General features: G+C 54.2%; 2 protein-coding genes across 2 annotated transcripts in view; both read right to left on the bottom strand.

The window, feature by feature from the left end:
- TUBB3 (tubulin beta 3 class III) overlaps positions 1-5582 on the bottom strand; it is an 18161-nt gene extending 12579 nt beyond the window's left edge. The window contains exons 1-4 of the mRNA XM_015406707.1: positions 4639-5582; positions 4240-4289; positions 2596-2615; positions 706-718 (exon numbers count right to left, since the gene is read on the bottom strand). Of these exons, the coding sequence (XP_015262193.1) occupies positions 706-718; positions 2596-2615; positions 4240-4289; positions 4639-5582 (1027 nt within the window). The remainder of the gene's footprint in view (positions 1-705; positions 719-2595; positions 2616-4239; positions 4290-4638) is intronic.
- Positions 5583-13263: 7681 nt separating this feature from the next.
- TCF25 (transcription factor 25 (basic helix-loop-helix)) overlaps positions 13264-20994 on the bottom strand; it is a 19960-nt gene continuing 12229 nt past the window's right edge. The window contains exons 12-18 of the mRNA XM_015406708.1: positions 20520-20679; positions 18175-18262; positions 17486-17644; positions 16657-16747; positions 15980-16059; positions 15599-15671; positions 13264-14538 (exon numbers count right to left, since the gene is read on the bottom strand). Of these exons, the coding sequence (XP_015262194.1) occupies positions 14374-14538; positions 15599-15671; positions 15980-16059; positions 16657-16747; positions 17486-17644; positions 18175-18262; positions 20520-20679 (816 nt within the window). The 3' untranslated portion in view covers positions 13264-14373. The remainder of the gene's footprint in view (positions 14539-15598; positions 15672-15979; positions 16060-16656; positions 16748-17485; positions 17645-18174; positions 18263-20519; positions 20680-20994) is intronic.

The raw sequence follows: 20994 nt of genomic DNA, 5'->3' as shown, positions 1-20994 counted from the left end.
TGTGGATGTTTGCTGTGACCTCCCCTCCACCCATCTCTCCCAGCAGGGCTTCTGTGCCTCTAACTTCTGGACCTTCTGGCCTGCAACACTTGCCGCATCCTCCCAGGCCTTCCCGCTGTGCCCCTTGAGGCTGCAGGTGGGCTGAGAGACTGTTGGGTATTACACGTTAAAAACACTTCAGTGTATCTGGGGTTAAATGTTTGTTTGTGTTGTCACAGGAAGTCACATGTGTTTCATTTAGCCAATGCTTGTTAGATGCTAGGAGCCCGGGAAAATTCTTCCTGATCTAGGAGTTTCATTGGAAGCAAAGTGTCAAAGTGTCTTAGCATTTTATGGCTCCTCTTCCCGTCTTTGTTTTTGGAGTTCTGAAGCAGCAAGAAGAACAGCCATTACCTCTCTTCTAGTCTAGTCGTTGTAGTGTGAAGACGTAGCTATTTAGCTCTGTTGTTATTTTCATCCCAGTTACCCTTCCCTATGCTAGATTGTAGTAAAAACTTTATATTTTAAACACACATGGACTCTGGGTCTGAATTATTTTACTCTGGCATTGCTAAGCTATTTTATCTCTGCTGAAAACGAAGTTTTATTTTTCTCAAAAACCCCAACAGAGACGCACCCTCAAAGGTCCAGCCAGGTGCCCTGCCGCACAAATGGTCTCTAGCCTCCGCCTGGCAAGACCTTCAGGAGACTCTCTCTCTGGGAAACCTGCAGGGAGTATCTTGAAGCTGCTTCTTTGGGGGAGGCTCTGATGGGCAGCCATCTGTCCCCAATCAATACCCCCTAAACTGCTTTTCGGAAGTTTGTCTCTGTGTTCTTTCCTGTGGGGGTGGAGGTCAGATCCAAAAAGCTGGGAAACCTGGCATCACAAAGATTTTTAAAAAAGCAAAAACCGCCAGGAAAAGCACCATCAAGAAATGCCAAAATATATAAACTATATTTAACAATTATAAAGTTGGTGGGGCCACAACATCAAAATAAGTGCATACGAATACTATAAACGAGGCATAGAGTTCAATGCTTCCTTCTTCAAAGATAAATACAAGTCCAAGTAGTCCATTCAACTCAGTAGGAGGAATCCATGTTTTCAAAACATTTTCAACAGCAACCTTCGCAAAAACGCCCATTCCAGATACTTAGACGTTTCCATCAACTTCTTCAGTTTGCCGGCTGTGTCGTTGGAACCTGATTTCATCCATTTCTCCTGACAACTTACGATTCTCTCTTCACACTATGAACGCTAGGGCATTTCTTGATGGTGTTTTTCCTAGCAGTTTCTGCTTTTTTAAGGGTGGAGGTCAGGCTGCCCCCGGTGCAGCAACACAAGAAAAGGGCACTGGAACTCCTCGGGGAGAGAGGGAGCCAGATGCTCCACGGGGAAGGGCTGCCCTTGCTGGGGGGGGGCAGGAAGCTTCCCCCCATTTAAGTAGCTGGTGCCCCCCCAAGCCCCCTCACAACAGTTTTAATGAAAATCAAAATAAAAGTTGCCAATGGGGAAGATGCAGCAGGGTGTGGCAGACCAGGCCTGTTTTGACTTGCAGACCCTGCTCTACCCACCCCCCTTGGTGTTGCCAACTCCTGGAGGGGATTACGCCCCCTTTCCACTAGGGTAACTCACTGCCACCACCTGTTCACTCCAGGGATTTCCCACGGAAGAGATCAGGACCTTCGGCTCCCCTTCCAAGCTCAGAGGCCTTGCCTCAGTGTCTCCTGCTACCCAGCGACTGGCTACCATTGGAACCCATCACAAATTTGGGGCTCCCCTGGATGAATAGCCACGCGGACACTGACTGCTTTCCTCGCTACCTGGGGCCCCCCCTCTTGCACTGGCATATCTGAGGCGGTGGGGGAAACTACAGAGACTGAGAACCAACCTCCAAAGTAAAAAAAAAAAAGATTTATTGAAATTAAAATATTTACAAGCAACCTTAAGCACAGCACTAGATCAGCAAACAGATTTCAAAAGAAAATTGGTCATATACCTTCACTGGTGTTAAAATAGAGCAGGCACTAATGAGTCTAAAAAGTTACAAGGTTCCTCTCTAGCCCCATTAATTAACCTGGGAGACCACATGGTCAGCAAAAGACGGCCGCCATGACTGACCATCGGACAGAAGTCTGTTCCCTTTGAAAAATCAGCATCAAGAGACCCATGCTCCGCAGAACAAGGGCTTTTATCAGGCATAACCACCTAAGAGAGCATAAGAGGAGCCAATGTTGGATCAGGCCAATGGCCCACAGTCGCACAGTGGCCAAAAATACCAGGTGCTCTGAGGAGGTCCACCAGTGGGGCCAGGACACTAGAAGCCCTCCTACTGTAATAATAGACAAGGCTTTAAAAACACAACATGAGCCAAGCCTTTTACTGGTTGTTTCTTTCTGGCAATGCTCATTATGGCCCCATTTGTTTATCTGTCCATTCGATTTTACTTTATTTTGTCTTTTACTGTTTTTGCAACCGGAGTCATAAACCCGTGTCTCCACCTCATTTACATCACTTCCTCCACCCTCTTGAGCCAGTCCTCCCAGGTTCACAGGTGCATCCTGGGAGCCCTCCTGGGAAACCTTCTGGGAAATCTCCAGGAATCACCTGGAGACTTCCTGGCACAGGCCCGTAGCTACGGTGGTGCCTCTCGGGGCTAGGTCCCCTGACTTACCGGCAAGGCCCCACGACTTCCCATCCAGCCAAGGGCTCTCTGAGCAGTGGCGGGTGCAGGGAAGGAGCTGAGTATTCCTGCTCAGCCGTCTGGCATGGAGGGCCAGCTACGGTGGCCATGGGGAGCCAGGCAGCACCTCTCTATTTCCCCCAGAAACTGAATTAAATTACCTTTCGTTCGATTAGCCAGTGCCCCCTAAGGAATTGAAATGCCCCCTGACTTTAGAAATCCTGGCTACGGGCCAGTCCTGGCACTAAAGGCCTTAGTTAGTTTTTCTACCTGGGCTGTTAGCATACGTATAAATGTAATAATAAGGCAGGTATTTGAACTGGCTCCCTGTCCCTTCCAGAGAGAGAGAAAACCCACACTTTTAAAACTCAGAGTGGGGACAGGGGTGTTCCACACAGGGTATGAGCTCTTGTGAGTCACGGCTCACTTCTTCAGACTCCCAAAAGCTCCTCCCCTGCCACAAATTTGGTTAGTCTTTAAGGTGCTCCTGGACTCTTACTCTTTTCTACTGTAACATTAAGTTTGGCCTAGGTCGATTAGACCTGTGGCTCATTTGTTCTTTATTTCATTTACATCTTTCATTTCTCTCCCGTGGAGTCCCATAACAGCTTACATCATTCTCCTCTTCTCAGTTTTATCCTCACAACAACCCTGTGAGGAAGGATATGCCAATATCAAGGCACAGTTTTCCTGGATAAGCTTGTATCCCATCTAACAGATCTTTGAGTCCAGGTTAGCTCCATTCTGGGGCCAAAACACAAAGCCTTGTCTAGCAGTGGGGGTGGGATGGACACCCACCTCGGGGAGGGGGGAGGAAGCGATGCTCCGAGACCCTGCAGCATGCACTCTCAACTGGGAACCCGAACATGTCAGCCCTGAGCGGCATTTCTGTGCAGGGCCCACATTGGGGGGGGGGGGAGTTTAACTTATTTGTGACATGCCGGTTTGCAGTATCTTCCTTTGTCATTTCTGTTCTGCCGATCCTGCACAGACCTCCTGGAGGCATATGGAGCTCTCTCCCCCACCCCCCATTTTACCCTCACAACAACCCTGTGAGGTAGGTTAGGCAGAAGAAATTACTGACCCAAAGTTACCAGTGAGCTTCATGGCAGGGGGGGGGGGGATTCAGGCTCTCTTTCCATCAGTCCTAGTCTGGCTCTCTGACCATTGCGCCGCGCAGCCACGAGAGATGCATTTCTGGTGGTTACAGCAGGCAACATCACCCCATCTGCAATGGATGCTTGGCAGCTGTTCCAGCAGAAGAGGGAGGGATCGTTCCGCGGGCGGCTTCCTTGTGGAAAGTCTCCAGGGCTGCAGGCACACGCGCCTTGGCTGCTGCCTGGAGCTTTGCTGGCTCACCGTCAGCCGCAGCGTCCTTAGAAAGGGGATGGGTGGGGCACCAGTGCCAGACACCCCTCTGCTAGGGACACAGGCATGGAGCCTGTGTGGCTGGTTTGCAAGGGACGCGAACTCAGTACATGCTCAGAAACAGTCTTCTTTACTGTTACCCGGGATGACCCTGGAGGGCCTGGACTGATCCTTGACATGCAAAACTCTCTCACTCACTCACACACACAGAGTTCTCTGATATCACACGCAGACCACGGCACCAAAGCATCTTCTCTGCTGGGCAGAAACCCAGGGGCGGGAGGGGGGCACGGCACCAAAGCATCTTCTCTGCTGGGCGGGAGGGGGATCGCGGTCGCCTGGAACAGGAACAGGGGAAAGACGAAAGACTCGCCGCATCTGAGCCCTGCCTCTACTGCGCAGGTCCCCAGAAAGCCAAACAGGCCACGCCCAACACTCTCTCCCCACCTCCGCCAGCGGTGGGAGGGCTTCCGTCCTCCTTGGCACGGTTCGCCAAGCCCGGAGCGCCAGGGGGCGCTGTCCGTCAGGTTGCCAGGAGGCCCCCCCAGCTCCTGCTCCTCGGGCGCCCCCCCCCTCGACGACACCCAGCCTCCCCTCCCGTCTTCACCAGCGACACATCACCACCTCCTTCAAGGTTTTCCTGAGCTCCTCGCTGCGGAAGGCGTAAATGATGGGGTCCACCACGGAGTTGCAAATGACCAGGATGACGCAGAGGTTGAAGTACTGGAAGTAGCAGTTGCAGAAGGGGTGGGTGGGGCAGGTGACAAAGAGGATCAGGTGGAGGAAGAAGGGGCCCCAGCAGACAAAGAAGACCCCCAGCAGGATGGTGAGGGTGATGGCCCCCTTCATGCTCGTCGCCTGGGGGGCCGTGTGTTTCCGGTGCATCCTGGAGATGGCCCGGGCGTGCCGGCGAGCCAGCACGAACATGTGGATGTAGAGCCCCATGATGAGGGTCAGCATGAAGAGCAGGTAGGTGAGCAGGCAGAGGACCACGCTCTTGTTGTCGTCGAAGGCGATGAAGATGGTGCTGGCGCTCGTGCTGATCACCCAGATGGCCACGATGATGATGACCGCCCGCTGGATGGTCATGATGCTGTGGTACCGCAAGGCGTAGAAGATGGTGATGTAGCGGTCGATGGCGATGACGCCCAGGAAGGACAGCGAGGCCATGAAGGAGCAGCAGATGAGCACGTCCATGACGTTGTCCATGTGGCGCGCCGTGGCGTCCTCCAGGATCATCACCCGGTGGTCTATCAGGAGGATAAAGAGGGTTTCCACGCAGTTGCTGATGCTCACCAGGAGGTCCGAGACGGCCAGGCAGCAGAGGAAGTAGTACATGGGCGAGTGCAGGTTCCGGTTCTTGACGATGGCCGCCATGACCAGCACGTTCTCCACCAGGCTCAGCAAGCCCAGCGTCAGGAAGAGCTCGCTGGGAATGACGACGGTGCGCTTGTGGCCGCAGGAGGTCCCGTTGGTCCCGTTGGCTTCCGGAACGTCGGCTGTGACGTTGGGGGGGTCATGCAGCAGCATTGCGGGAGATGACATGGGCATCCTAACAACTCTGCGGGGTCCTGGCTGGAGAAGGAAACCGAGGGAAAGCAATCAGAGCCCAGCACGGCGTTTTTCTCTGGATAACTACTTGGCGTTTGGAGAAGACAAGCACAGGGAGCGCATCCCAGGAACTCACCTGAGTTGGTGGACCCTCCGAGATATCTGTGGCACCAGGTCTTCCTTCCAGGGAAAAGGGTCTGTCTCTGAACAGACAGGCAGGGCCAGAAGTTCTCCAATCTAAAGGCTGAAGTTGCAGGCTCTGTTGCATGTACGTTTTGTTCCTGAGTGGGTTCCTCGGTGCGACACACTTGAAATGCCTTCTGCTGGGCCCTTGGTTCCTCCTTAGTGGTCCCTGACGGTCATCCTCTTTCTCCACTCTTTCTCTCTTGGGCAGCCAGAAGGGGAGGGACGGGACGGTCTCTCTGCCTTTCTCTCTGTCTGGTGAAGAGCTGCTCCAACTCCCAAGCCCTCCTTGGCTTTGCTTCTGATGATGCAGTTGCTTTATCTGTTTCTGGCCCAAAATAATTGATTAGCAGGAGTTTGTAGCAAAGAAAGAGCCCTTTCTCTGCCCTCTTTTCAAAGAAACTAACCCAGCTCCTCCTTTGGGCAACGGGGCGGAGGGTGAGCCACATGATCGCAACTCAGGCGGCACGCGCTTTGAGCCGCCTAGAGAGCTTATGAAACGGCCCTTGAAGCATGGGGGAGTCTTCTCCTTCATTCCTGTCCCCATGGCATGGTGCCCTCCACACTCCACGGCCTGGCCCTCCACACTCCACGGCCTGGAAAGCAAGGGGGGGACCAGCAGCAACTCATGACTCTCCATGGCTGTTGAGTCTTCCGTAGGAGGCCTCAGTGTCTGGACTGCAGGTGCCTTCACTGCGGGGGAACTAGATTATCCCAACCTTCTTTGTCCCTGAGGTGGGGTACATTCTGGCATGGGCCAGTCTCAGCCCAGACCTTAGAGTACCATGCCTGGCACTGTCACCCCCTCCGCAGGCGACATATTGTCCCATCCATTTAGGCCAGCAATTTCTAGAACATTCTCTCTCATGACCTTACTACTGCCGAGTCCACTGCACCTTAAATGTGGTGGTGCTGGTGGTGGTGGAGGAGTCTCACTAAGTCACAAGGGCAACTTGAATGATAAAAGGGTTGGAACACTTTCCCTATGAAGACAGGTTAAAGCACTTGGGGCTCTTTAGCTTGGAGAAACGACGGCTGAGGGGTGACGTGATCGAGGTTTATAAGATTATGCATGGGATAGAGCAGGTCGGGAAAGAAGTCCTTTTCTCCCTTTCTCACAATACAAGAACTCAAGTGGGGACTCAATGAAATTGCTGAACGGTCGTGTTAGAACAGATAAAAGGAAGTCCTTCTTCACCCAAAGAGTGATTAACACATGGAATTCACTGCCACAGGAGGTGGCATCGGCTACAAGCATGGATGGCTTCAAGAGGGAATTAGATAAGCATCTGGAGCAGAGGTCCATCAGTGGCTATTAGCCGCAAGGTATAGATAGGAACTCTCGGTCTGGGGCAAGGGATGCTCTGTATTCTCGGTGCTTGGGGAGGAGCAACAGTGGGAGGGCTTCCAGTGTCCCAGTCCCGCTGCTGGACCTCCTGAGGGCACCTGGTATTTCTGGCCACTGTGTGACACAGAGTGTTGGACTGGATGGGCCTTTGGCCTGATCCAGCATTGGCTTCTCTGATGTTCTTATGTTCCCAACTGACTTACGGCCACCCCATAGCGTTTTCAAGGCAAGGAATGTTCAGAGGTGGTTGGCCATTGCCTGCCTCTGCTTGACAACCCTGGGCTTCCTTGGTGGCCTCCCAACCAATAACTGACCAGGGCCAACCCTGCCAAGCGTCCAAGGTCTGACAAGGTCAAGCTAGCCCGGGCCTTCCAGGGGAGCACGGCACCTTAAGTGTGCCTCAGGGTCAATCCCAAGGCCCCGTTTTTATCCTCCTGGTCTCCTCCTTCAGGTTGCTCCAGTAAACCATCTCAGTGGCCTGGTGAACCAGAACCAGCAGTGGGGAAAGAGAACAGCCAGAGCCAGTGGGGGGGCAGAAAACGGTTATGGATGTGGGCCCCAAGTGGTGGTAGACATGGCAGCACAACTGTGATGTCGGACTGGGAGAAGGAAGAGGAGGAAGAGGAAGAAGTGGAGGAGGAGATTGGATTTATACCCCGCCCTTCACTACCCGAAGGTGTCTCAGAGCAGCTTACAGACTCCTTTCCCTTCCCCTCCCCTCCCCACAACAGACACCCTGTGAGGCAGGCGGGGCTGAGAGAGCTCTTGACAGAAACTGCTCTTTTTCAAGAACAGCTCTTATCAGAACTACGGCTTGCCCAAGGTCACCCAGCTGGCAGCAAGTGGAGGAGTGGGGGGAATCAAACCCGGATCTCCCAGATCAGAGTCCGGGCACTTAACCATTACACCAATGAAATGGGACCCCTTGCTGCTGCGGCAACTTCATGGGGCTTCTTGGACACTAAAATCACCGGGTGGGGGGAATTCACAGTCAAAACTTAATAGTACCTTTCCACCATGAAGATGTTTGAACACCTTAACGGCCTAAAGTCAGGCTAATGGATGTAAACTGCAGCAAAAGAGGTTTCATGTAAGCTTGAGAAAGAACTCCCTGGTGGCGAGGTGCGTTTAACACTGGAACAGGTTCCCTTGTGAGGTGGTGGATTCTTCATAGCTGGAGGTTTTTATCGATTGGATGCCTACTTGTTGGGCACATTGCAGCCGTCGTTCCTGCCTTGGCAGGGGGCTGGACCAGATGACCCTGGGCGTCCCTTCCAACACTGAGACGACCTAAATAAGCAGTGCTTATGTTATGGGTGAACCTCCGTGAAGAATGGGCGGGCTGCCTTCAGGGGGGCCAAAAAATCAAGGCGGAAGGGAAGGTCCCAAGGAAAACCCCCACAACAAATCATGTCCCTCTGTGTGTATGTGTGCATCTATGTTAAGATGACTCTCCTCGTCACGGGCAATCGCAAAGACAAACATGAATTTTATATACAAGAAGGGACCACCTCCCTTGGTCCCAGCCCCCAGGGCAGCAGAGCAACTATGCAGACAGCTGCTGAGTGGCCGAGCTGTGCCCAAGGCCAGCCTGCAGGGGAGCCCCCATGCAGGCAAGAGACGTTGAGAGCTGTTTTGCCAGGGCCTGCCTCTGCCCAGCAACCCAGGACTTCCTTGGTGGTCTCCCACCCAAGGACTAACCAGGGCCGGCCCTGCTTAGCTTCCGAGAGCTCAGGAGAATGGCCTAGCCTGATCATGGCCCGCGTTACTTATTCACACAGATTTCCTACCGCAAGTACATTAGAATGATCACAACCCCCCTCTGAGGCTGGATCCTCCAGATTCCCATTAGGTTGCCCAAACAGGCAGCTGCTTCTGTGCAAACGAGCTTGGACCTGCCCGCCACACTCCTCAGCCCTTGCAAAAGGAACGGACAGAACCCACCCCAGGCACCAAACGGACCCTGCAAGGAGCAGGACAGTCGTAGGGGCCAGATGCAAGGGGGGGGGGGCTTCTTTGACCACGGGCTGCAGATAAAACATGGCAGTGGCAGCTGGCCTGGGTCCCTTTGGATGTCGAGGGCAGCACTCCTGGAGATCAGAGCCAGTTTTCCTGCCACAAAGCAGGAGTGCTCAAGCTCCCTCCGTTTTTCTTGTGTTCTTGCCTGTTGATGACTTGGCCCTGCAAGCCTCGTGTCTGGCTAGGGCTGTGAGAGACGGGACTCAAACCCTGTGAAGGGAACAGGGCTGTAATGTAAGAAGGGCCCCAGGCCTTCAGGGGCTCAGCCTGCCCCATGAGTCCACAGACAGAAACACAGGACAGCCAGTCAGAGCAACGCTCTGGTGGAACAACGCCCACAGGCCCTGGCAGCCCGCTGAGCCGGGTGCCTCGGAGTTCACACTGGACTTGGGCTACAAGGCAAAATGTAGACGTGGAACCTGGATGGATACTGCTCCCCCACCCCCCCACGGTCAAGCAAGGTGTGCTCTTTGAGGTTCCCCGTAGGAACAGAGGCCCAACGCTGCTCCAGCTTCCCACAGGCCTTGCCCCGCCCCCCGGAGCAAAAGAAGCCGCAAGCAAGTTGCTGGATGTATCAGCATAGTTTATTCAGCAATAATTATCATTTCAGTTCTGATCACTTTAGCCTTTCCAAGGATCACAGCACAGGCATCACTGAACCATCAACGGGACCAGATGCCTTGTGGGAAACACAGAAGGACGTTTCCTGCCACGTATGTCACTCTCGCCGTCAAGTCTCCCAGGAGAGCCGTTGCACAGGGGAGCCCTGCTGGTCTACAGCAAACGGCTAGATCCGAGTCCACGAGCACCTGAGAGACCAACAAGGTTCTTGGGGCATGCGTGCGTGCAAGGCTTCCGCTGCCAGACTTGAGAGCTTTGAACCCTGAAAACCTTGTTGACCTGCAAGGTGCTATTTCGTCAGCAGAGCAGCCTCCTTGCCGGTGGAGGCCGCTCAGGCATCACAGGAGTGAGCGGGGGGGGGGGGGATTTTGACAAGATTCCTAAGCAAGACCTCACACCTCCAAACTTTGGCTTACCGTCAACTACTTCACCTCTAATCTCTTCTTTTCTACTCTTCTCCACCACTTCCTTGGGACGGTGCAGGGTCAGTTTTCCTCCCCAGTTTGCATTGTCCAACCTAGTTAACCGGTGGTGGAGAACCTTCCTCACGACATGCTTTACTGTCCACTATACAGCACTCCAAGAGAGAAATTTTTAGCAGGATTTCTATGGGCCACGCAAGCATACTCAGAAGTTGAAAAGACGGCGCTCGTGCTTTCAGATAATGATTCTTATCTATCCCACAGAGTCTCCTTGTTTGCTTCAGCAGCATCTAAGATTAGATCTAAGGGGCAGGTTACTTGAAGGTGCCCAAATCTGTATTATCTTTTTATTAATGATTGGTAGTCAATTTTAACCTGGATTGTAATAGTGGTTTTTAACTTTTTATCAGTGTCTTGCTGTATTCTGTATTTTGTAACGGCCAATGGCTTTATACAATAAACCTCTACCTACCTACCTACCTAGGAAATCGCAGGTTAGCAGGCAGAGTGCCTCTGAGCTTTACGATTTTTTGTTGACAAGCGTGTCTCCTATTAGCAAAGTTCTAAATTGCTTGGTTTTTTTTAATGTTTCCTCATTATCACGGTTATCGTTCTACTGCTATCTGTATACCTCACATACTGTAATTGTACCACACTTTTTTGTATCGTTAAGTTTGTAGTTTCTTGTAACTTCATAATAATAATAATTCTAAAAAGAAGGAGTGGGGGGGGCACAAAACATCCCCTTCTCTGGGCCTCTCAGGAACTGCAGGGCTACCTCCTGTTCTGAGTAACAAAATCGGAATCAACAAGATCAGGAGCTTTAATCCATTGAATATGCACATGAGAACAGTACTTGAAGAAAATAAATGCTCTGTTGGTAGACGCCAGCTGCCCCTCTAAAAGAGGCATTCTCTCCCCTGCGAGAGAAGGAAGCCTTCCAATATAGCACCTGCAGTGCACATCAGCATAAGATATTTTTAAAATGTGGAGCCAACTCAGTGGAAAGGCACCACTTTGGTCCCTTAAAATGCATTTCATCAATTACTCCAAGAATTGCTGCTGCCTAGAAAACTTCAGGAGTGGCGCTTGCATTCAAGCAACAGCCATTCCTGGTGCCGGAGAGAGGCAAACAAACAAGAGTAGCTGTTGAATGAACATCTCTCTCTTTCTCTCTCTCTGGACGCTGCCGGACTGCCTCTAGGCCAGCCGGCTGCAAAAGTATTTCGAGCCTCATCAATGAGGCCTTTCAGAGCCGAGCTGCAACAGGCTATACTTCAAAGTGTGAACACGGAACAGGAGGGGCGCCGCTTTGGCCTCAGTGCCAGGAGAAGCTGGCAGAGGCCCTCCCTGGCACTTGGCTCCGATCAGGAGAGCTCCGTTCCACCTTCCAGCATCAGAGGCTGAAGGACCAGCGCCCGGGAGCCAAGCACACTGGGCACAAGGGCAGGGCCGGCTTGCCAGGAGGGAGCGCTGCCACGTCCTCAGAAGCAGTTCTGAAAAGGCTTCCGGCTTGACGTCGGACGAGTGGAAAAGGGGAAACGCGGGGTGGCTCAGGAGCGGCTTCTGATCCCATTTCAGTCCCAGCCGCATTCTCAGCTGCTATCTCCAGCACCCGCTTGGGCTGCCTTTCTGTCACTTGAGGATGGTCTTTTTCTTCCACTGCAACCAGTGTTCCCCCTAAGCTGAGTGAGTGTGAGCTAGCACACAGTCTTTTAGCCTCCGACTCACAGATTTTTGTCTCAGCTCAGGAAGGATGACTCCAGGGCAAACTAATTGAAGCAGTAACCAAATCGCTGGCTCACAACTTTAATGCCAGTCGTTCACCAAGTAGAATTTTTGGTCACAAGACTCTGCAGCTTAGAGGGAGCACTGAGTCCCTTGAGTCCATCTCCCCCTTTTCTAATTCTCCAGGAAATATCTCCTGGGGCATTAGGGATTGGGGCAAGGCGCTCTTCACCCTCAGCAACTCTGCCTTCACAAGACTGTCCAGGCTGGACATTTAACCCTTCCTGACCTTCAGCTTTCATTCATCCTTCCTAACAGCTTCAAGGACTGTGAGTTGACTTGTCCTGACCCTGGCAAAGGGGCTGCCTGAGTCCCAGAAGCAAGAAAAAGGCTGTTCTGTTACACCCGGCTTCCCCCCACCAAACACGAAATTCATCCGCCTACTTGGTTTGCAAGTTCTCATGCCAACCCAACACGGGAGAAAGCAAAATTGAAATTCTACACAACTTTGTGAGAGACAAAATTTTAAAACAAAAATGTCCAAAATGTTTTGATTTTAAAATTAAACCTGACGAACACAACGAAGTTAAGGCACTAGACTTCACCTTGGCAACGGCCACACCTTCCTCCCCTCAAACCCAGAAATTTCACAGCTCTCCTAATCTGGGTGGGTGGAAGGTGCCAAACTAAAAGAACAGCTCTTCAAGAAAGCTTAAGCTATGGTAACAGATCCCCCCTCCCCCCATAAATTCTCCCGATTTAGAAAAGGCCCTATGGATTCATGCTCTTCTTTGACCTTCTAAATAAATCAGACCCGAAGGAAACTGCAGTAGTGCGCTAAATATCTGTATGATATACAATATATTATTCAGTGTTCACAGAATCTCAACAAGTGTACAAAAATAAGTTTAAAGTATCATCATGGGAGAATTCACAGTTGTTAACGATGTTCTCCGGAATGATGTATTGTTTTGTTGGGACTTTCTCTGAACAACGATGTCTCTTCACTGGTACAACATCAGTTGATGTCTGGACAGTAGCCTCCTCTTCAAAGGCTTCCAAACTATTGTAGTCATTTAGCTCAATGCGTTCTGAACGGGCAAATTTGTCGGAAGGCTACTAGCCACCTAGTTTGGAAGTCTTTGAAGAAGAGGCTACTCTCCAGACATCAACTGATGTTGTACCAGTAAAGAGACGTTGTTGTTCAGAAGAAGTCCCAATGAAACGATACGTCATTCCGGAGAACATCGTTAACAGCTATGAATTCTACCATGATGATCCTTTAAACTTATTTTTGTACACTTGTTGAGATTCTGTGAACATTGAATAATATATTGTACCATATGGATATTTAGCGCACTATTGCAGTTTCTTTCGGGTCTGATTTATTTAGTTTACTGTGCCTGTTATCCATACCTTGTTTGACCTTCCACATGAAGACCAACATTTCCTCAGAAAGGAAAATAATCCTGGCTTTGGGATGACTGTAGCACCCATCTTCCCAGGGCAGCTGGACCCCAAGGTAAAGATTTGGGTGGCTTCACAGGCCCGGCCAGACTTCCAGCACAGCGGCTCTTTCTGTGCAGGGAGCTTCCCTCTCTCGGTAGTCACAGTCAGTGCAGAACTGCTGCTCACGTGAGCTGCACCAGCAGGTGGTCCCCCAGGTGCTGCGTCGGATGTTCAGAAGAGGAAAACCAGGAACATACCCACAGACCGAGGAGCAGTGGCCGCCCTCGCAGTGCCAGCACGTTACTGACCGAGAATTTAGTTGACCACCTCCACTCCCTACTTCGGCCAAGTACCCAACAGAGCTTGCATGACAGCCAGGGGATTTTCTGGGCCTCTAAAAGCGACCCCCAACTTCACCCAGTGTGGTTGCATTGCACCTGCCCTCCAAAGGCGGGAGGGACACATACCTCTCTTCCTTCACCATTTTATACTCACAACTACCCTGCAAGAAAGAGACTGGGACCAAGTACAGGTGTGAACCCAGGCCCACACCGCCAGTACAGATGTGAACCCAGGCCCACACCGCCTAACTGCTACACCCCTCTGCCTCATCGAGCAGAATCAGCATCACTGCACAAACTCTTGGGATGGGACAGGCTATGGATCTCAAGGCAACATTTCCTCCATGAGCCTCTCTGGAGATGCAAAGTGAGGTGAGGGGACACAGGAGAAGCATCGGTGCCTCCCCAGACCTCCGCTTGCACCCAGAACTCCCCGCATGTGGAGCAGGGCCTCCACCACGGAGCCCGGAGCCCTTATTCCCGGGGGTCCACTTAGCTCAACGGCCTCTGTGCCGGGAAGTCGCTCTCCACGCAAAGCGCCTGCTCCACCCCTGAGCCAGAGGATCCAGCGTGTGAGTGGGGCAGGCACAGAGACCCCCCCTCCTCTTCCTCCTGCTGCTTTGGCCTGTTTATTACACAACAAGGGAGGTTACAGGGGAGGGGGGGCCGGGGGCTCGGGGTCAGTCCCACTCCCCACCGTCCCCCTCAGGATTGTCGTCACGCGGCGGCTCCTGGAACTGGATGTTGGCCAGCATGTCCCGCATGGCTGCCATCAGCCTGTTCACCCCCTGGTTCAGGTCCTGCCCTGCACCCGGCTCCTCTGCGCCAGCAGCTCCGACTTCTCCCTGAAAGGCAACACACCATGAGACGTCTGCGCCCCGGAGGAGGGCAGAGCAGCTGGCAGTTGCCTCTGTCTGGGGAGGGGGGGGGCAGACAAAAGCAAGAAGACGGATACAGGAGCCCCACTTCCTCTCCCAGTTGGCTGGACGCCCTACATAAACCTCGTCAGGGCCGGAGCAGTGAGCCAAGACATAACCTGCTTAGCTACCATTTCCCCTTGTCTGGTCCTCAGCCCACTGCTGACGTGGACCCCCACTTCTGCTTGTGTGGACGCCAACCCCTCCCAACGCCAGCCCCAAAGAACAACCAATCAGTTGGCCTGGATGTGCCCACCGGTACATGGGGTCCAGAAGACCGAGAGCTTCTTTTCCCTTCCTGTGTCTGAAGCCAAGCCCTACATCCTCTGCAGCCCTTCAAGGAGCCTGACCTTAGGGCCCCTGGGCCCAGTGTTCCCTCTAAGCTGAGTGAGTGTGAGCCAGCTCACAGTTTTTTAGCCTCCGACGCTCACATTTTTGTCTTAGCTCAAGAAGGGATGGCTCCAGAGCAAGCTGATTTATGCAGTAGCCAAATCGCCCGCTCACAACTTTAATGCCGGCAGCTCACCAAGTTGAACTTTTGCTCACAAGACTCCACAGCTTAGAGGGAGCATTGCCTGTGCCCCAAGGGAAGCCAAGGCAACAAGCGCTCTCCCAAAGACACGCCCCCCTCCCAAAAGGGACAAACAGCTGCATGAGACTACGCACGTGACGGACTCAAGGCGGTTTTAACTCACTGCTGAGACTGGGCAAAATATCTTTCCTGCACCCAAACCAAAATTTGCCCTGCAGGCCACCAGATGCCCATCTCTCTTCTATAGGAACCCTAACCACCCCTTCTCTTAGCACAGCCTGCAGGACATCTGGGAGCTAAGAGAATTTGACTGACTCGCTGCACCCTGACCGGGCTGCTGCATGGTGCACGGGAGGTGCAACAACAACTGCCAGGCCTCCCCGCCCCCCCCCCCCCCGAAGATGGAGACATAAACAGGCTTTGGGCTCAGCCCAGTGGCTGCCACGTGCCAGATACCTGTAAGTTGAAGTTTGGCAGCAGCGAGCGAAAGAAGAGGGACAAAGCGCTTTCGTTGGCTGGACGATCTGCCCTGCAAAAGGGGAGACAGGCACAGCAAGTTGGGTCGTGCACGGATCTCGACCCTTCCCACAAAAAGGTGGCAGGATACACCTTTCCGCAGGTGGGTCTGTACTCGGGAGAAGTACTCACTCTACAGGAGGGACAATGTTTGGAGGGACACCCGAAATGGTTGCCACTCCTGACTCAGGTCAAAGAGAGGAAGGCTTAGAAAGTCCTGGGCAAGTCCAGCCCCGGGGAGGCACTCAGCATCCAGGCCCCGCCCCCCCCCTGCCCCCCCCCCCCCCAAAGAGACAACTGAGGCACAGCAACAAGGGCTACCTTTCTGGGCGAGTGTAGGACACAATGGAGTCCAGAGGCGGCAGCGGATCAAACCCCATGATAGGCTGAGAAGTCACTTCCTTTAGAGAGGGACGCAAACAACGACCAGGTCAGAGCTGTGGTAGAAAACCAGAGCCATTTCCCCCTCGCCCCCACCCGCCACTCCTCTCCAGGCCGGTTTGCCAGGGACCACTGCCCACTTCCTTCTGCGATGATTCCTCCGTGGCCTGGATGCAGCCTCCTCCCCGCCTCCCCCCCCTCCCTCTCCCTGCAGCGCCCCTCCCCCAGTCAGCTCTGCTTCTGCCGCTCAGTGCCACTCTGGCCCCCCGGGGCACTCTGGGCTATGCTGGATGCACAGGAGAGAGGCCAGCTGCCAAGACCCCTGAGCCCTCTTGCGGGCGTGGCTTTCTTCTGGGCAAGCAGCAGCCGAACCAGCTCTGGAGGCGGACTCTGGGGAGAGGCCGCAGCTCAGGGGCACGGCTGAGGCTTCTGGAACAATCCCAGACACCTCCTGTGACCAGACCTCCGGCAACAGGGCTGGGCAAAGCCTACTCAAGATGGGCCTGCCTGGGATGCAGCAGCAAGGCCAGAAGGGCCAGGGGGAGGCTCGGGAGTCAGGGCAAGGAAGGAGGGGTGCCCGGCCCAGGTGCCAACAATACCCCACTTTGACCCCTCACCGGAGGCAGCGCTGCAGTGGCTTCCCTGATCTCTGAGAGGATCACATGGCGGTAGATGTTCCTAGGAGCACTCTGGTACCGCACCTTCCGCCTGCAGACCCAACGGGAAAGAAAGTGTCAACCAGCGGCTTCAGCAAGAGAACCGTGGAACACACATGACCTCTTCTCTTGGCCAGCTCTGTTTCCTCAAAGGCTTCCTTCGAACCTTTTGCCGGGGCCCTCCAGGGCTGGCTCCAGGCCGCCAGAACCAGCTGCCCTGTGACCTTGCAGACGGCAAAGCCTGGCTGACTTGGGAGAGACCCAAATAAAAAAATCAGTTTCAGGGCCCCAACCCCAGCAAAGTAGGTGGCAGACGGAGTCCCCTCCCAGGGCGAGCGGCTGCACAACACAGTCTGCTATGGCCCCTCGGCTCAGTCTCCTCGCAGCACAAGGGGGCAGGATGCAATGAAGAAGAGGAGAAGAGATTGGATTTCTACCCCACCCTTCACTACCCAGAGAAGTCTCAGGGTGGCTTACAAACTCCTTCCCCTCCCCACAACAGACACCCTGGGAGGTGGGTGGGGCTGAGAGAGCTCTGAGAGAACCTGCCCTTTCAAGGACAGCTCTTGTCAGAACTAGGGCTTGCCCCAGGTCACCCAGCAGCTGCAAGTGGAGGAGTGAGGAATCAAACCCAGTTCTCCCAGATTAGAGTCCACGCACTTCACCACCACACCAAACTGGCTCCGGAATGGGGCCAACGGCCAGAACCGTGGCAGGGAGCCCTCTGCACGAGAGCGGGGAAACACGCCAGCCAGGGCAGCTCCGTCCCGACAGACTCAGCCAGACTCACTTCTGCTCGGCCTCCTCCAAGACGGGGCTGTGGGCATCCACCACCCGCAGGACTTCGTGCACGTTGGTCTCCAGCCAGGCCATGACCGCCGGGTCCTTCCACAGGGCGTGCGTGCGCCCCACGTAGAGCGCCACCAGCTGGTTCAGGGCAGGAGGCGAACTGCAGGGGTGGGCAAAGAGGAGGCTGGAGGAGGGGGGGGAAGCCCCGGGGAAGGATTCTGCCACCGGGCAGCCAGAGACAGAGCAGAGCTTGGCTGCGGATGGCGGCCCCTCCCCCGGATTGGTCTCCCAGGTATGGCCAGGCAAATCCTCCCCGCATCCCGCCCTGTTTCTGAAGCACCTCCCTTTCCGAAACCCCCCCCCCCCCCCCCCCCGATCAGACTTCCAAACCTGACTCCAAGGAGCCTCAGCTTGCATGGAGCTGCCTTCCACGGAACCAGACCCTCGGTCCCACAAGCTCAGCACTGCCTGCTCAGGCTGCTAGGGGGGATCGGGCAGAGGCTTTTCGCATCGCCTGGTCTCTTCAACGGGAGGTGCCAGGAGTGAAGCCGGGGGACCGCCCGGCCTGCCAAGCAGACGCTCTGCCACTGAGCCCCGGGGCCCCTCCCCACCGGCAGCTGAGCTCCAACTGCGTCGCTTCACGCCCGGCTGGATGCAAACGTCCTCAGGATCACCAAACGCGTGCCGTACCTGAGCTGGGCATTTGGTCCAAAGAAGGCGTGGGAAGCCACCGTCGCATCCGGCTGCACGCTGCAGAGGTCCAGCAGAGGCATCAGCACTGCAAGGGGGACGAAGAGTCAGGGAAGAGCCCTGCCGAGGAGCTGCAGCTCCTGGAGGCTGAACGAGCCAGTCCCAGGCAGGTTCTGCCCTGACTGTTGGGAACGGCTCCTAAAACAGCACATTTAGTCACCCCTTTACTTAAAGGTACGGAAATGCTAAATGTGCAAGCCTAGGTGGCACGGCCACTATCGGATGCCAATGATCACCCTCTCAGTGGCAAAATTCATAGGCGCAATAGAAGAAGAAGAAGAAGAAGAAGAGATTGGATTTATACCACGCCCTTCACTACCCAAAGGAGTCTCCGAGCAACTGACAAACTCCTTTTCCCCCCTCCCCACAACAGACACCCTGTGAGGTAGGTGGGGCTGAGAGAGCTCTTGACAGAAACTGCTCTTTTTCAAGGACAGCTCTTATCAGAACTACAGCTTGCCCAAGGTCATCCAGCCAGGTGCAAGTGGCGGAGTGGGGAATCAAACCCGGTCCTCCCAGATTAGAGTCCGCGCACTTAACCACGACACCAAACTGGCAATAATCAAATGGAAGAGAAATAATACTAAGGTCTTTTAAAAATATTTTCTTTGGTTCTGATTTTTGCTTAAGGTGATTGCCGTATGAGCAGTACTAGATAGACAGAGCACTGGGCTAGTGATGGGGCCGTGGGGGTGGAACGCAGGCCTCATCAAACAGGCAGAGCCCCCAAAGACCTTCCCTCAAACCAGGCTCTGAGCCGACGGAATCCACCAGGAATAGGATCCAGTCACATGGGCAGCTGCACTTCTTGGCCCAACCAATTAAATGGAAGCAAGGAAAACACAGCCAACAACCCCCGTGTCCCGCCAGTGTTTAAGCCACTGTGCCAAGAAACTCTGAAAGAATGTTCTTTGTCGTGGGTACACAAAAACTGGACACCCTTCGCCTTCGGTGCAATGGATATTCTCGCCTACAAAGCCAAACAGTTGTTTGTTCAGCAAACACGAAGGGTGGGGTGGGGTGAAGGAAAGTTGGCCTGTCCCCTCCCCAGGGTGAAAGTGGCGGCAGCAGCAACAGCAGGGTGCCAATGAGGAGGGGGCCCTCATGTGCAGCAGCTGTCTACATCCGGACAGCGCCCTGGAGGGCAGGCGTGGCCAGCAACACCGAGAGTGGGTCACGAGAAACGGGGATGAAAGCAGATGCCCTCATCTGTGGTTTCGTGGTGCTGCTGCTGCTGCTGTCTTCCTGAGCCAGCCACGCAGTGGGAAGACACAGGGCTTCATTCACAGAGAAGGGCAACCCGGGCGGGCGGACAGGCACCACATCACTGGCTCTTTCTTCCCAGGGGGCATGAATCCACGTGACACCTTCTTCTCCCACCCCTTTGCTGAGCGGGGGCTGCTTTTATCAAGTTGCAGGCAACCAGCTGAAGTCCCACCCCACCCTCCTGCCCCCCCCCCGAGACTTCTCTGGCTCTCAAAAGAGCCCTCCCCCTCCGCCCCCGCAGAGGGCAGCCCGACTGCTGGGGGAAACCCCGAGGAAGGAGACCTGGCCCCCTCCCCAAGCGCCTTCTTCCACTGCAGACCTCCCTCTGGGGACGAAGAAATTCAGCCTCTCTTTGATGGGCCAAGACACCCCCCACCCCCACCCCGGAGTGGCCAGTGCGCCCCCCTCCTTCTCATCATCTCTATTTTGTTTCTATTTCTCAAGTGATCCGGCCCCCACGTCCACGTTAAGCTCTCTGTTGCGTGGGGTCCCAGAAGGTGTATTCCTGGGGCTCTGGGCATAGACAGCCCTCCGGCTTCCCTTCCAGGGTCCAGCCAAGTATCTATATGGCCCCAATGCTCCCTCTAAGCTGTGGAGTCTTGGGAGCAAAAATTCTGCTTTTTGAGCATAATGGCATGAAAGTTGTGAGTGGGTGACTTGGCCGCTGCGTAAATTAGTTTGCTCTGGAGCCCCGTGCTTCCTGGGCTAAGACAAATAATGTGTGAGCCGGAGGCTAAAAAACCTGTAAGCTAGCTCACACGAACTCAGCTTGGAGAGAACACTGGTCCAATTCTCCCTCTAAGTCATGGAGTCTTGTGAGCAAAAATTCTGCTTTTTGAGCATAATGGCATGAAAGTTGTGAGTGGGTGACTTGGCCGCTGCGTAAATTAGTTTGCTCTGGAGCCCCGTCCTTCCTGAGTGGAGACAAAAATGTGAGCGCCGGAGGCTAAAAAACCTACGAGGTAGCTCACACTCACTCAGCTTAGAGGGAGCACTACCTACCACCACTCCTGACTCACCGCTTGGAAACATGACCAGTGCCTGCCGAATGAGGCTGGAGGCTTCCTCGTGGGCTCGGCTGGACTCGGCTTCTGAGATATCGTCCTGCTGGCTCAGAAAGAAATTGGCCAGAGGGACGGAGAAGGCAAAGTTGGGCAGCTGAGAGAGGTTCCGGTGACTCTGGGGAGGAGGAGGAAGAAGAAGCCACAGTGAACCTGGCCGGTCTCTAGAAAGCACATCCTTGGCACTCTTGACTTCGACGCTGGCAGGCGGAGCGCTGAACAGAGGGAGGCCCCGGGAAGACCCTCCTGTGGTCATCAGGGGGAGCAGCTGCCACGCACACACCCTTGCCCCGGCCATTTCCCCGCAAAACCCTGGACAAACTAGAGTGGGAGAGCTGCACCTTGGGCTGACTCACGAGGCATACAAACATGCTCACACTTTGCTCACGAGGCCTGGGCCGGGAGGAGGCAGGACTTCAGGCAAACGGGTTTG

This window comes from Gekko japonicus, unplaced genomic scaffold (genome assembly GCF_001447785.1).
Source record: "Gekko japonicus isolate JY-2015 unplaced genomic scaffold, Gekko_japonicus_V1.1 scaffold386, whole genome shotgun sequence".
In the NCBI taxonomy this organism is placed as follows: domain Eukaryota; kingdom Metazoa; phylum Chordata; class Lepidosauria; order Squamata; family Gekkonidae; genus Gekko; species Gekko japonicus.
The sequence above is the reverse complement of the archived record's forward strand: the minus strand, read 5'-3'. Positions and strand labels throughout refer to the sequence as shown.